The sequence below is a fragment of the Phyllopteryx taeniolatus genome, chromosome 11, assembly GCF_024500385.1.
Source record: "Phyllopteryx taeniolatus isolate TA_2022b chromosome 11, UOR_Ptae_1.2, whole genome shotgun sequence".
Lineage (NCBI taxonomy): Eukaryota > Metazoa > Chordata > Actinopteri > Syngnathiformes > Syngnathidae > Phyllopteryx > Phyllopteryx taeniolatus.
Window position 1 is genome coordinate 26,742,720 of NC_084512.1, and position 14,637 is coordinate 26,757,356.

The window sequence follows — 14,637 nt, forward strand, 5'->3', positions numbered from 1 at the left end:
TTGAAAAATGAGCTTCTTTTTTGGGAGGTCTTTTTTTGTGTCAAAAGAAGTTAACCACTTATAAAGTTTTGTGACTTCAGAAGCATATTTTCCTATCTGAGAGTTGGTAATACCTGCTCAAAATGCTACTTTTGTTTGCCATTTGTACCTTACCAAGATGCTAGTTTTCTTTAGCATTAGCGCTTGCTTTTTTTAATTTATTATTATTTAAAATTAGTATCTACCCATTAGTCGTACCTATACAAAATAAGTTATTTTAGCACTGTTACCTACCCAAAATCCTAGTTTTGTATGGGATTAGTACCTACCCAAAATACTACATTTATTTAGCATTAACACCTGCCCATTGGTTGTACCTGTCCAAAATGCTAAACTTCTTGAGTATTAGTAACGGCCAATTAGTAGTTCCTACCCAAAATGCTACTTTTTTTTTTAAGACAGGGGTGTCAAACTCATTTTTGTCACGGGCCACATCGTAGTTATGACTTCCCTCGGAGGGCCTGTGAAACCATATAAATGAAAGATTACCACATATATTCTAATTTCATACTGTATACACAACACATTGACGAATAAGCAGTGTTGAAATCAGAAGCCTTTAAAAAGATGTTTTTCAACTATTGCAGTCCTTTTCAAAGGGCGATTGGTAACAAACAAAAAAATGCTTGCAAATATCTCAATAGTATTACACCATAACACAATGAGCAATTTTGATTTGCTTTCGCGGGCCACATAAATGATGTGGCGGGCCGGATCTGGCCCCCGGGCCACCAGTTTGACACCTGTGGTTTAAGACTACCAAATTTCTAGCAATTGGTGTCGCATCTGGTGATCGCCATGATCTATTTTGATTCATCAACCTTGCTTAATTTCTTTCCATTTTTAGAATTGCTTTTTTTAATCGTGCTAAGCTAACTCGCCACGCTTCTGCCAATCGAGTGGCCTGGAAGAGAAATGTCGTTGCCGTACTTACAAAACGGTGCTGCCATGAATGTACGGAGAACCTTGAAGGCCGCCTTCCACGGGCCGCAGAAGCTGCTTCGTGGACGACCTGCGGGGAGACACGCGCGCACACACACATGTCCTCCATCTTTACCTGGGTTGTGTTTACAAGTATGAATGTTGGGAGAACTTTGAGCGCGCTGACCTCTTGACCTCCTGGCGGTTGTGCATCAGGAGCTCCTGGTTGCGCTGCAGGAGGTGCTGCTGCTGGCTGGAGAAGCAGCGGAACTGCTGGATGCACAGCAGCAGCAGGTAGTAGTCCGGGTGCGACGACTCCGTCTGCCTCAGCAAACCCTAAACACACAAGCACGCACGCGTGACACACACACGTGACACACAAGCGGGCCACTTGTGTCCATCTCCGGTCGGGCTCAGCTCACGAGCCTCTTGTGGCCAAGGGCCAAAAAGAAAACGCAATAAGATCAAATGAAATGTTTGTGAACGCAAAATATTATCACTCTCGAGTGGAATCCCCGCATTTCCAAAACTTTTTTTTTTTCCCCAGGAAATTAAAAAAAAAAAAAAAAGAGTTTTTTTTTAGTTAATATTGACGTTAAGGTTCTCAAGCTATTTCCAACACTTTATATTGGTTAGTAATTTGCAAAATGAACAGACCCACGTGGAGACCGACAAATTGTATTGATTTGGGGAAAAAATGGGAAATTGGCTAAATTTGGGCTTAAGCGTCTGCCCAACAGTGACTATATGTAAAATAGTTTATTTCAATATTAAAACAATTCATTTTTATTTTGTTTTTATAATTAATCCGAACATTAATAATTAACCCATTATAGTGATATGTTGAATTAATCATAATTCCGCAATTATGTCATAAAAATAAATGAATTGTTAAATACAGGTTTAAAATGGTTAATTTGATTAATAAAATATTCTAATGTTATTTGTAATGATCAATTACTCAAAGTTATTCAATCAAATAAAAGTTACGTTTATATGTAATTTACACACAAAAAAATTGTATATTATTCCCAATAAGTCAATGAATGAGTGATGGATTTGATGAGATCTGTCGTGCGTGTCACCTGCAGCAGCTGCAGGTATTCGGGGATCCTCTGCACGGGTTGGAGGAGCAGCGTGGGCAGGGAGGGTTTGGATTCGTCGCCCACGATGTCACTCTTTTGGAGACCATGGAGAAAATGAAGCAAGTCGGCCAATCAGGATGAGAGAGAGGACGTCATCAATCTTTTGTAATGTGGCTACGTCGGTGCAGACAACAGGCTCATCTCCATTATGTGGACGAAAGTATCGGGACAACATTATAACGATTGATTAGCATATTTGTGTTCCAATACTTTTGTCCTTTCAGTATTTTTACTTTTTTTTTACAGCTAAATGTATATTGGATGATTAAAAACATTAGAAAATGGCCTTCTGCAAAATGTTCCACAAAGTTGGAATCCTATAAATTTCCAAAAGGAGGTCCTCCTAACTCGTGATTGGTTATTATTGATTAGGAGCTGTGCATCAGGAAATGCCCCCAAATAAGGACTGGAAGTAGGATTCAAGGAGGTCTAGTCCAGTTCCTGACTGATTAGAGGTAGTGTACGTCCCAAGACTTTCGTCCATTGATTGCATGTTGCTCGGCCCCCAAATGGCCGATTCAAATTGACATTGGCTTTAAATGCTGTGGAACTTTGTGAACTTTTTGCGTGTGTTTGACCTCCAGGAAGGCGGAAGACGTGACGGCGTCGGCGGCCAGCATGCTGACCACGTTCAGGCAGTCGGGCAGCTCCTTCAGGTAGGACACGTACAAGTCCAGGAAGTCGCTCTGCGGGGGGGGAAAGTGCAAGTTCACGTGCAAGTCACATACGCAGTTGACAGTGTTGGCAAGTGGTCCAGCAGCTGCTTTTGGGTACAACAGGGAGGGTTGTTTTGCAACTGTGCTGTAATTGATTTCCTTATTTTTTAAGGGTCGGCGATTGTGATTGATTAGGGATGGAGAAGTCATGAGGGACAAACTTTTGACCTCCACGCATTCACATTTATTCAATTAAAATGGAAAGGATGCGTTTAAGCAGTCGATTGCAGTGTTGGACTAAAAGACTGCCGAGAATGTCACGGGGATTATTGGAAATGCACTTGTAAAAAATAAATAAATAAATAAATCAAATAAAATATATATATACTTTTTTAAAATGTAACTGTTATTACACTTCTTATATTACTTAAGAAGTCAATATTTTAGAAGAAAAAACATTTACTCAAGGAGCTACATAGATACCATAGGTACAGATAATAATTTCACAAAAATACAGTGGGCAAGGATTTTAATAATATACTATGTATAATAATTTGACATTTTAAGAATTTTGATTTGATAATTGATTTTTTTATTGATTAAAAATAATTCAGTACGTGTGTTTTCATTATTGAATAAAATATATAATGTTAGTAGTATACCGTCTTTTTAATCACAGAGTGGACATGCATATTTTAATGATATATGTTTTTAATGAACTATAAAATTTAATGAACTCTTTAATGAACTAAAAAAATAGAAATATTCAGGAAGTTTTATTTAATATTTTTTTATCACAGAGTAGTCATGCCTTTTAATACTTTAATATTAGTAGTATATTTATTGAATTAAAAACTAATAATTCAGTCAACGCACTTAATGTATAATACATGTGTGAAATATTTTTTATTTATGTTTAAAAGATATTCATGGGCGCATGTTAAAACTATACATAAAACAATTCATATATTGTAAATCTTTTTTTAAATAATGCACATTTTATTGACTTGGTATATTGGCTATACATTGTAATATAGGTAAATTCATACTACATCCATGTTTTTATTCATGTACATGTACTGTAGGTGTATAATCGATAATAAAATATTTGTATTTATCGATGCTATATATAGATTCGTGTCATGTCAGGTGTTTTGTCCCCAAAAAAGCAAAAGGCCAGTGTTCGTGTTCATTTGCGCACTTGTTTTCCGTGGGTTCCAGTTAGGTGTGACGCTACCTCTTTGCTGGTGAGCCTCATGAAGATATCTCCCATGATGCCTTGCCACTGGCACCTGAGGACGCGCTCCTGCAGGGTGTGCAGCAGGTCCAGGTGCTGCTGGATCAGGAACCTCAGGGAGCTGGGAAACGGACTGCGGCCACCGACGGAGGACGGCACGTCGTCAGTTTGGCGGCTTTTGGCAGCCCGCGTCAACGAATTTGTGAAAAGCGACGCCATCGCTGACAAATATCATTAGCCCCCCCCCCCCCTTGTGCTTTTTTGTAAACGTGTATGGAGGCTACAGCGGCGATGACATTAGCATTAAGCTTTATTAGATTTATTCATTTCCTGCCTTCCGATAAGTGTAAACGTTCGAATTTGATCCCGTGTGGGCACGCGCACTAGGTGTGTGTGCGAACTCAAAACTAATAATGAAGTCGTGGCCCACAGTGCCATTTTTCTTTTTGCTCACCGTTTGTCCTTTGCGGCGAGCGCCTCGGAGCCGTTGAAGGTGATGTTGGCCTTCAGCAGCAGAGACAAATGCGACACGTAGATCCTCTCCGACTCCAGCAGCTCCAAGGCCGCCTTCTGTCTCAGACCTGACCCAAAAAAAAAAAAAAAAAGAATCAAAAATTTCGGCTAGAGGAATACGCAAGTGGCTTTCACACATTTTCAAGTCAATTCATTGGTTTTATTTGATTCTGCTTCTTTTCAGTTCATATCATTTTTATTTGATCTTTTTGTAATTCATACTGTATTTCTTTGTAGTTCATTTTATTTTGATTTGTTTTAATCCTAATTTGTTTTGCTCTTATTTTACATTGTATATTATTTTCTCATGTATTTCTTTTTATTGTATCTTGTTTTATTTAAATCTCATTTTTGTCTCAATTTAGTTTGTTCTTCATTTTGTATTGTTTCTATTTTATCTTTAGATCCTATTGTATTTTTTCTTTTTAGTGTATTTAACTTAATCTTATTTAATTTTTTAAGTAAGCTTATATTTTATTTCATCTTAATTTTAGATTATTTTGTCTTTTCTTATTTTATTAAGTTTCCAGTCAACTTGATATAGATTGAAGTCATTGTATTTCATTTATTTGATTTATTTTCTTTTTATTTTAACTCTTACTTTTTGTTGTATTTTATCTTATTTTGCTTCACTCTAATTCTGTTTCTTATTGCTTACTTTTTTTGATTTTTAAAAGAGCCGATATATTTTATTTCATTTTATCTGACCTTTTTCATTTTATTTCAATTCCACTAATTTTGTCTAGTTGTATTTCATGTATTTTATTTGTTTTTCTATTTTATCTTACAGTTTTGCTTGTTTTTAGTGTTTTGTTTTTTTTTAAATCACATTCTAATTATTTTTCTTTGATCTTAACTCATGTTAGTGTTTTATTTTTTCATTTTATTTTGAATATTTATTTATTGGTATGCTATATCCATATATTTGTATTTTATACTACTTTGCTTAATTTTGTTTCCTCATCTCGCTCGATACCCACCAAGTGCGTGTTTTCGTACCGTTGTCCTTGAGGTTGCCGGACGCGTCCGTGTCCTCGCTACCGTTCCTGTCGCCCCCCCACGCCGGATTTCTGGACCAACAGCATCTCTGTTGCTTCTGCTGCTCAGAGGTGGATGCTACAACACATTTCGGTGAATTTATTTTCCTTTCCCGTGGCTATGAAAAGTCTACACACCCCTGTTCATATGCCAGGTTTTTGTGATACTGTATATATATATTAAAAATAAGTTAAAAAAAGACCAAGATAAATCGATTCAAAACCTTTTCCACCATTAATGTGACTTATAGCCATTGGGGGGGGGGGGAATCTATGAGGAAAAGCCTACTAGAACAGTTGAAGTTTATTTGGCGTTAATCAGAGGCATTTTAAATTGTGGCAGGTGTACGCTGACTGCATGAATTAAACGCGAGTTGAAATGTGTTTGGTTCATGCTGAACCAAAAAAAGGGTGTGCACACTTTTGCCACTACGTCTCGTTTTATTGCTTCTCTAGAGATTTTTTTTTCCAATTGAGTTGTTCAGGTCATAGCTCATATTAAAAGCTTTGAAAATTATTATTATTTTTTTTTTTAAATCGCAAAAGGCTGGCATTTGAACAGGGGTGTGTAGACTTTTTATATCCACTGCGACTTGCCCACTAAGCACCATTCAGTTGCTCACTCTGCGCGGACTTAACGCTCCTCTGCGACTCTGCAAAGTAGCACCGGATGATGCTGAGCTCCGATTGGCCGGGCGCACGGACGCGCTCGTCCTCAGATGCGCTCAGCACGTCCGACTTGGAGCTTTTCCTGCTTTTGGACCAATCAGAAATAATCGATTGCGTGATTCATTTGCGCATTTCAGGTGTAGGGCTACCTGTGTGCGACACCGACGGGGGTCTCCGGCTGCTGCTGTTCCAGCTGCTCGGTCAGCTCCCGCTGTCTGTTGGAGACGTCCTGGATGTGGAAGAACGCGGCGCTCAGCTCCTCCTGAAAGCGGAAACAGGTGGGTGGTTTTGGGTAGGCGGGGTTTGATCGGTCGGGTAGATGTTTCGGTAACGTCTGTAGGTAGGATATCGGACGTAGGTGTGCGGGTCGGTCGGTAGGTAGGAAGGACGGTAGACAAAAGTTAGGGTTAGGTAGCTAAGTTGGGAGATAGATATGAGTTGGACAGAACTTATTCAGGTCAGTACTTGGTGGTAGTGTTAAGTCGGTCTGTAGGTAGACGGGTAAGTCTGTAGTCGCAGGTTTGGTAGGTAGAAGTTAGGGTTTAGTGAACAGGGAGGAGTCGGGTTAGGGTTCGTTGGTTGGCGGACAGAAGTCAGGGCTAGGTAGAACGGTAAACAAAAGTTAGGGCCAGGTCGGTCGGTAAGTAGGTACCTAGCTACGGTTCGGCTAGGTGGAACTGAGGTCGGCTGGTACAGTTAGGTTGGGGAGGTCAGTATGTAGGTGTCAAGCAAGTTAGGTCGGTGACCGACCACAATATGGCAGACAGTCCAAGTGTGTGAAGATGAACAAGCAGCGCAATCCATGACTTCCAAAATAGCTGCTGTCTACTATATGACATCGCTCTGCTGCCTCCGTCCAGGGAGATGTTCCTCATTCGGCTGCTGACGCTTTTCCACCTCCGTCGTGTGTGTCCGCGTGCGTGCGTGCGTGCGTGCGTGTTGGGCCGCTCGACGTTGTGTCCGGCACCTTGAACGTGTTGAGCGAGTTCTTGAGGCCCGTGATCTTCTGATCCGCGTGGGTCCGGTGGGCCCGCAGGCTCTCCTCCAGCCGCCGGTCCTCCTGGCGCAGCTCGCACAGCTCCGCCAGGGAGTCGCGGAGCCCCTCGCGCAGCTCCGCCACCAGGCCCTGCAGCTGCGTGGTCAGCCAATATTTACACTTCATTAGTTGGCTGATCGGTTTGTTTCCTTTCACTTCAAATGTGTTTTAACGAGGAGACGGTTTTGAGACATGACACAAGCGTTACACGTCTACGGTATTCTCTCCATACACAAATGGCTAATGTGGCTAACGTAGACCATTTCAAAGGCGTTTGTTTGAGCCTCCAGGTGCAGCGCACATCAAATGTTTATAGTGTCCAGTACAAACAAAAAGAAAAGAAAAAGAACACGTGCGTCCTTGCCTGATGCTTCTCACATGACCCACACACAGAGATGCAAAAGATGGAGGACGGAAAGAATCAGAGACAGAATGTCTTGTTCCCGAGAGCTGATTCACTTATTCAGTCATGAGAAAAGTGAAACCGAGACAGGCGGCGCGGCTTTAAACGGAACATGCGTATGGAACACAACTTGATGTTATCTCAACATTTCGACCTCAAAACTCCCGCTGGGCTTTGGCCGACGCTGTTCACGAAGTCTTCGTTGTTGTCGTCGTTAACACGGTTCCTAATATTTCGGCTGTCGTATTGAGCACCCTTAACATTCAGACGGAAAAGGATGAATTGATGAAGAGGATTGAGGTGTTTTCATGTTAAAATTGTGTGTTGGTAGAATTCTCATAGAAAGATGATAGCATTAAACGAAGATTTTTAAGGTTCAAACAAATGTCAACAGTGAGCTGGAGCATAGAGAGCTTCTTACCTGAGCTACCGCCATGTTAGCGTCCGGCACGCTTTTGTCTTCTTCTTTATCTGGACAAATAAAACACATTAATATAGCGATAGAAAATACTAAAATACATTTTTGGAAATGCAAGAAGCCGCAAGATGGCAGCAGAGCAATTTTGTTCTTGTAGTGGCCAAAGCTACCTGACTAAATGAAGCTCCTCCCCTCACTTCAACATGGATGATTAACACAGAGGTGCCACCAGATGGCGCCAAAGCCATATTTTAAAACAATGCTGAGTTGAGCTACACGCGAGTTAGTTACGAGAGTTTGTTTTGGCTTTGATTTGTGATAATATATATATATGTTTTTAAATACGAGCGCTTTATGGTGGCAGCGAACTCAACTCGCATGTGAAACACAATTCAAAACATCATAGGCTAAGGAAACTAGCATCGCCGTCGTAGTAGTTATAACACTTTCAGTAATGGATATTTCAACACAGATGGTAAAGCAACACATGTAGACAGACAATGTAACAAAACTCACAGGCAGATATTCTTTACCTTCTGTGAAACACAACTAATATTACTGCAGCTTACAATAATAGGCCCACATTAATCGTGATGCACAAACTGTTTAATTGAATGTTATTACTTTATTGTTTGTATAACATTCAGTATTATGTAGCGCTATTTTCCCTATTAAAAACAAATGACACATTTTGGGGGGTTATTTTTTTGTGGAGTTGGAACAGATTAATAGCATTTCCGTTCGTTTCAACTGGGACAGACAATCTGGCCGCCATCGTATTAGACATGGCTGTCAAGCACAGCAACAAAATCAAAAATAACAAATTAATTCACTAATTCCAAACCGTGAATATGCACGGGTTCACTGTATTACGACAATAATAATAGTCATAAAAGTTTTTTACATCAGTCTGCCCCGCAACTCACTCCCACCACTTCCTAAGCAAAAAAAATAACAAATACACACCTGTTGGCAATACATTCTACATGTGGGATTGTTTTATGAAATCTTGTTCTCTAGCGAGCAAAAGGTATGTAGCATATGGAAAATCGGGATTTTTTTTTTTTTTTTAAAGACAATAACGAGTGACGATAGTTAAGTTAGGTCCATTTGAGTAAGCCTGTTTTGTTCAAAATAGATTGCTGCAATCTTCAGTGCAGAAGGAGCTGGTCAGCCGTAAGGGTGAGGTTGTCCAGATTTATTTGTCTATTAGCACATTCACTGCCATTGACGGCTTTAGAAGTCAAATATCCACATTAACTGGGAAGGCTGGCAGTGAATGAGTTAAACTGTTGAGTCAGCTCATTGTTTTATTCATTTATTGCATCACTCATGGGAAGATGATGTCACGGTGACAATTTAGTGGTATAATCGTTTCACGTCTGTGTTGCATGGCAGTCTATTTAGGAATATTTACTGTTTCAAACTAAAAAGTGCTTTCCTGTGAACTCTCCTTTAGTTACACCAGCACTGTTTTTGAGAACTGCTTCACGTCTGTGTTGCATCTTCTGTACTTTTACTTATGTAAAGGAGTCGAATCAATACTTTTTTTTCTATACTTGTACTTAAGTAGGCGGCGTGAGTACTTTTTCCACCTTTGCTCACGTCAACCGTGACTGTGTTGACACGCTTTGTTTTTGTTGTCCATATCACAGGAAGTCTGCCTTGTACACTTCCTGTTTATGCTTCACTAAGTGAATTGAATCAAAACGACTCGAAAAAGTTGTTTTTCCGTACCTTTTTGGTTTGGTGTCACGTCTTCTGTGTGGTCCTGAGGGTCCCGTGGACTGTCCCCCATGTTTTGATCCTTGCAGTGCGGTTGCTCGCGAAGAACGAGAGGAACACGAGGAAGAAGATGAAAACGATGAAGACGTCCCTCCCCTGCAAACAGCATGTGAGTCCTGTGATATGTCTTGTGCGCACAAACGACTCCTTGTTTGCGCGGAGGTCGCGCAGACAGACGTGACAGCATCGCACTGTACGCCAAACCGCAAACGAATCATAAATGGCAAAAGCACTCACGCTGCGTACTTAACGTATTAGCGAGCCGCTGCAAATATCAGTGGCGCACCTTAACAAAGCAAATAATCACTTGTGAGGACCTGAGATGCCATAGATGTTTTGTAACATGTTTTTGTCCCCCCCCCCCCAAAAAATAAAATAAAATAAGGCCTTCAAGCTGTTAATTGCCACTCCCGATTTAAGTTTACTAACAAATTAAAGAGGAATTTCTCGTGTATTTGAAACACCTACTGCTAACACATAATGGGAAACGCCATAGTCAGGCTAACGTATAGCAACGGTGTTGCGATATTAAAACCCTTTAAGCAACGGCTATTTGAACACAAATTGTGGCGCAACACATGTAGACACAAGGTATATTTGTACGCTGCTGCCTACTAGGACACTAGGACACACACAGACGAGCTTTTGTTTGTTAAAACTGACCACACTATATGTTATGAACACACATACATGCGCTACAGACATGCTGATAACATTCAGGCTGAGAATAGAAAAGAACTGGTTTGATAAGGAGCCGCTGAGGGTACTGCTAGCTGCAAGGAAGGCGCAGTCATCTTCCAGATCTCACGAGAGAAAGAAGAGTTTTTGCAGTGCAGCCGTCACAATTCCTCTCAAGGTTTGATGATTGATTTCTCACAATTGATATTCCTTAGAATCCAAATCATGCAGGGATTATTTCCCCCCTCAGGTTTCAGCAAAACAATTTGAAGATTAACATTTTTTTTCATTTGAAGAATCTTCTCAAGTCATACTGGTCGTTCCTTTGGCAGATTTTTTTTATTTTATTTTGATCCCACTTTTAGGGACAAAATTGTCTCGTTTTTAATGAAACTCGTATCAATTGACTTGATAAGGTTCTTCAAATACAATCTTGTCTTTTTGCCTTGGAAATTTTGCGGGGGGGGGGGGGGTCAACTGTCTTAAAATAGTTACACAGGTAAGATTTGAGTTTTTATATCATCTATCTACGCCAGTGACGTATAGTGACAGTCAGAACCAGGAAATGCTTTTCCACGAGATGGCAGAAGATGGGGGGGGGAAAGAATTTTGAAGCCTTGTTTATCGGAAATTGTTCTTATTTGAAGCCTAAAAAGAGAAAACAATCATCTTGATAAGCACGTTGCATTAGAAAATGTATCCTAAAGTGGGGGGGGGGGGGGGCTTTTTCCCATTATTATATTATTCTCGGTTTTCTAGTATCAAGGTAGGAGAGCAAGACTCAAATTTGACATCATATTTATTATTTTGACAAGCTTGGCCCCCGTGCCCCCCACCCCCAATCCCCAAATCCCATCTGCGCCCCTGCTATTATCGATCCTTTCTTCTTTTTCTGTCCTCTCTGGCGTCGTTCCCTTATTTCTCTCCCTTCCTTCCATTTCTTTTTGCATTCCCCCCCTCCCTCCCTCCAATCACCACATCCAGTTTTATTTCCTCCTTATGAACACGTGTAGGGACCTCTGCTGGTCACTGTTGTGTATTACATGTCTGACACTCACTGAAGGAGGGTGAAATATGTCTGTGTGTTTTAATGATGTTGTCCTGTCTTCTATTGGTAATACGACTGATGATGATGATGATGATGATGATGATGATGTCATCATACCCCTCCCCCACCCTCCTCACGCGTGCAGCGTGTTTGCTCCACACCACATCTGCACGCCTTTGCTTCACAGGTGCAAAAACCTCTCTCTCTCTCTCTCTCTCGTGTACGCGCGTGGCGTGGCGCGCGTGTGTGCACGTGACCACGCCGCGCGCGCGCACGCACACGCACGGGTGAACACCTGTGGCACGGCAAACACGATGCGAGGGGGAACAAACGCCGCCGCTTTGTCAGCTTCCTGTGCACACGATGTTGCAGGGCAATTGTGTCATTAAAGGCAATTAAAGTGCTTTACGTTATGCTCACACCAGTTACACACAAGAGTACAAAAGTGCAGCAATTGAATGTATATTTTAATGTTTTGTAACGTGTGTGCGTGTGTGTGTGTGTGTGTGCACGAGCACGCGCTTATGTCATCTGCAGGTGTCTCCCAAAAATCGCAGCGTCGATCAAAAGTGAGCATGATAACCTTTGTAATGGCACGCCTTTTCATTTTTTTGCATTCAATAAGACGCACACACTCACACACACATATATACAAGCAAACCACATTTCTCCCCATTGTGTATGATATGAAATATGTCAAAACCACACACTCTGTCACACCGCTCAGACTTTTCCAGTCTTTCCTCACACACAAACACCACCAAGCGCACACGCTGAAGTATTTGTACAAACACAATATTGTCAGTAAGATGGCACAAAAATGTCTCCTATATTTCCTCCGGTGTTGCTTCTTAAACGCAAGATACATATTTGCACACATTGGTGTTTTGTTCCCCGTCAGCTTCTTCCCGACTTGTTGCCGTGGTGAAGTTTGCTTTCACCTCCACAAAGTGTGTGCGCGCGCGCGTCTGCCGCCTAACTACTGCGTACTGTTTTCCACTGCGCAATCAACCTTTGAGTTTGATACTCGACGTCCTCCGCAACAGAGTCCAGAATGAGAAACAACACCTCCTCCGTCCACCCTCATCCTGAACATGGGGACACCTCAGGGATGCGTCCTCGGTCCTCTTTTGTCCGCCCTCTTTACACATGGCTGCGCTCCCATTTACCCCAACAACGCCATCGTCAAAGTTTCTGACGGCACCACCCTTGTGAGACTGCAGGGACAACGACGACTCAGCCCACACCAGGGGTGTCAAACTTATTTTTTGTCACGGCCCCCATCGTAGGTACGGTTTTCCTCAGAAGATCGTTATGACTTTGAAACCATATGTTTCATTGTGTTGTCATATTATTAAATATATACTATAAATTGATTTTGAAGTCTGTACACTAACTCTATTGAGTTACTGTAAAAATGGGTTTGGTGACCCCCCCCCAAAAAAATGCTTGCAATCTCAACATTATTATTCATTACATATGATGAGTTGAAACTTTGGCAGCAAGATTTCAGCACGAATTAAGGAAGTTGACGCACATAATTTACTTTCGCGGGGCTACATAAAATGATGTGGCGGGCCGGATGGGGCCCCAGGGCCTTGAGTTTGACACCTGTGGCCTACACGGAGGACGTCCGGCATCTCGGGCTCAATCTTCAAGCAATTTCTTTTAGTGATCATTTTCAATTCTTATTTTGTACAAAACCTTTTAATTTTATTTGAATACTTATGAAGTGACTTTCATGTAATATTTCTTTTCCCTGTTTTTTAAATAAAGATGATTTATTTTCCATTATTTAATTACAATTATTTTGTATATATATATACCCATGTAAGAATATTTCAACATTCACAGATATAGGAGTATTTTTTTTTTATGTAATCTTTTTCTATTTTTGAATTATGTTTTTTTTTCTATTATTTTATTACAATTAGTACTTTTGTACAAACCCATTTTATATAATTTTATTTTTTTTGTAATTAAAATTATCTTTTTTTTTGTACCTCAGAACAGTTTTCAAACATGCTTTGGGAGACATTGCGATCTAGTTATTGTGCAACATTTTCCATGCATATATCCATATATATATATATATACACACACACACACACACACAAGCTGTCACATTGTGGAGACACATCTGCAGCAGGGGAAACACCCTGTGCACCTGCCTCTTTTATCTGAATATCTGCATCCTGCTGTCAAAATATCATGTTTTGTGTGTGTGGGCCTGCACAACACACACACGTGCAGTTGAAAGTAAATGAGTAAAATTGGTGAGAAAATGTCAGCAGGCTGTGTGTGTGTCATTTAAATGTTAGCGCTTTTTTGAGCTTTTTGTTGTGTTCGCGGTGTGACATTTAACTACACGCTCGCAACACACACACGCACGCACGCACGCACACGTCAATCATTTTTCAATTAATGTGATTTTTCACGGCGCAAAGCTCAAATCGAACATTAAAATTCGTACCACGCCATGTCTTATGTTACAAGTCAAATTCATCAGTTTTGAAGTGATTATTTTTTTTTTTTGTGTATAATATGTGTGAGGGAACAAAAACACAAATTGACGAATAAATATTGTTTGCAATGTCAGATGGCATTTCTAGCCCATTTTCGAATGAATCCCAGCACCCCTACAAATTAGAGAGCCCCCCCCAAATATTTTTAAACAACACAGAAAGATGTAAAACCAGCGTACTTGCTTGTAACATAATATTTAACCACACAAATGGAGCACTACCTCTATATCTCCGTTGTGTGCTCAAGAGTCGTTGAACTGCCCCGAGATGAACCCTCACCCCGGTCTGAGGTCACCGGAGCTGCCGTAGGCCAGACCGACCCGCTTCAGGCCCGCCCCTTAAATGCGTACGTCCAACACACATCAACTACAGTATGGACAATAAGTACACTTCACAAAACCTATTTATTGCTTTACATTCTACTTTTATTGTTTTATGCTTTGAGCAAACACAGCGCTACTTTCCGTCATTAAAACGTGAAAAATATTTTTGGGGCGGGGGGCTGGAACAGATGAATGCATTTGAAT

At 40.8% G+C, this 14,637-nt stretch overlaps 1 protein-coding gene and 1 long non-coding RNA gene across 33 annotated transcripts in view; one reads left to right on the forward strand and one right to left on the reverse strand.

Moving 5' to 3' along the window:
- arhgef33 (Rho guanine nucleotide exchange factor (GEF) 33) overlaps positions 1-14,637 on the reverse strand; it is a 102,791-nt gene that overhangs the window by 3,808 nt on the left and 84,346 nt on the right. For 30 of the 32 annotated variants that reach the window (XM_061789121.1, XM_061789124.1, XM_061789122.1 and 27 more), the window contains 12 exons: positions 9,812-9,955; positions 8,078-8,127; positions 7,185-7,349; positions 6,367-6,479; positions 6,157-6,302; positions 5,511-5,627; positions 4,453-4,579; positions 3,999-4,131; positions 2,684-2,791; positions 2,046-2,138; positions 1,148-1,296; positions 974-1,051 (listed from right to left, as the gene is read on the reverse strand). In XM_061789121.1, the coding sequence (XP_061645105.1) occupies positions 974-1,051; positions 1,148-1,296; positions 2,046-2,138; positions 2,684-2,791; positions 3,999-4,131; positions 4,453-4,579; positions 5,511-5,627; positions 6,157-6,302; positions 6,367-6,479; positions 7,185-7,349; positions 8,078-8,127; positions 9,812-9,955 (1,423 nt within the window). The remainder of the gene's footprint in view (positions 1-973; positions 1,052-1,147; positions 1,297-2,045; positions 2,139-2,683; positions 2,792-3,998; positions 4,132-4,452; positions 4,580-5,510; positions 5,628-6,156; positions 6,303-6,366; positions 6,480-7,184; positions 7,350-8,077; positions 8,128-9,811; positions 9,956-14,637) is intronic. The other 2 variants (XM_061789131.1, XM_061789132.1) reach the window with 2 other exon arrangements.
- Positions 4,600-12,899, forward strand: LOC133485452 (uncharacterized). The gene is made up of 5 exons (XR_009790694.1): positions 4,600-5,642; positions 6,355-6,495; positions 9,889-9,968; positions 11,731-11,772; positions 12,632-12,899. It is a non-coding gene; the product is annotated as an uncharacterized LOC133485452 (long non-coding RNA).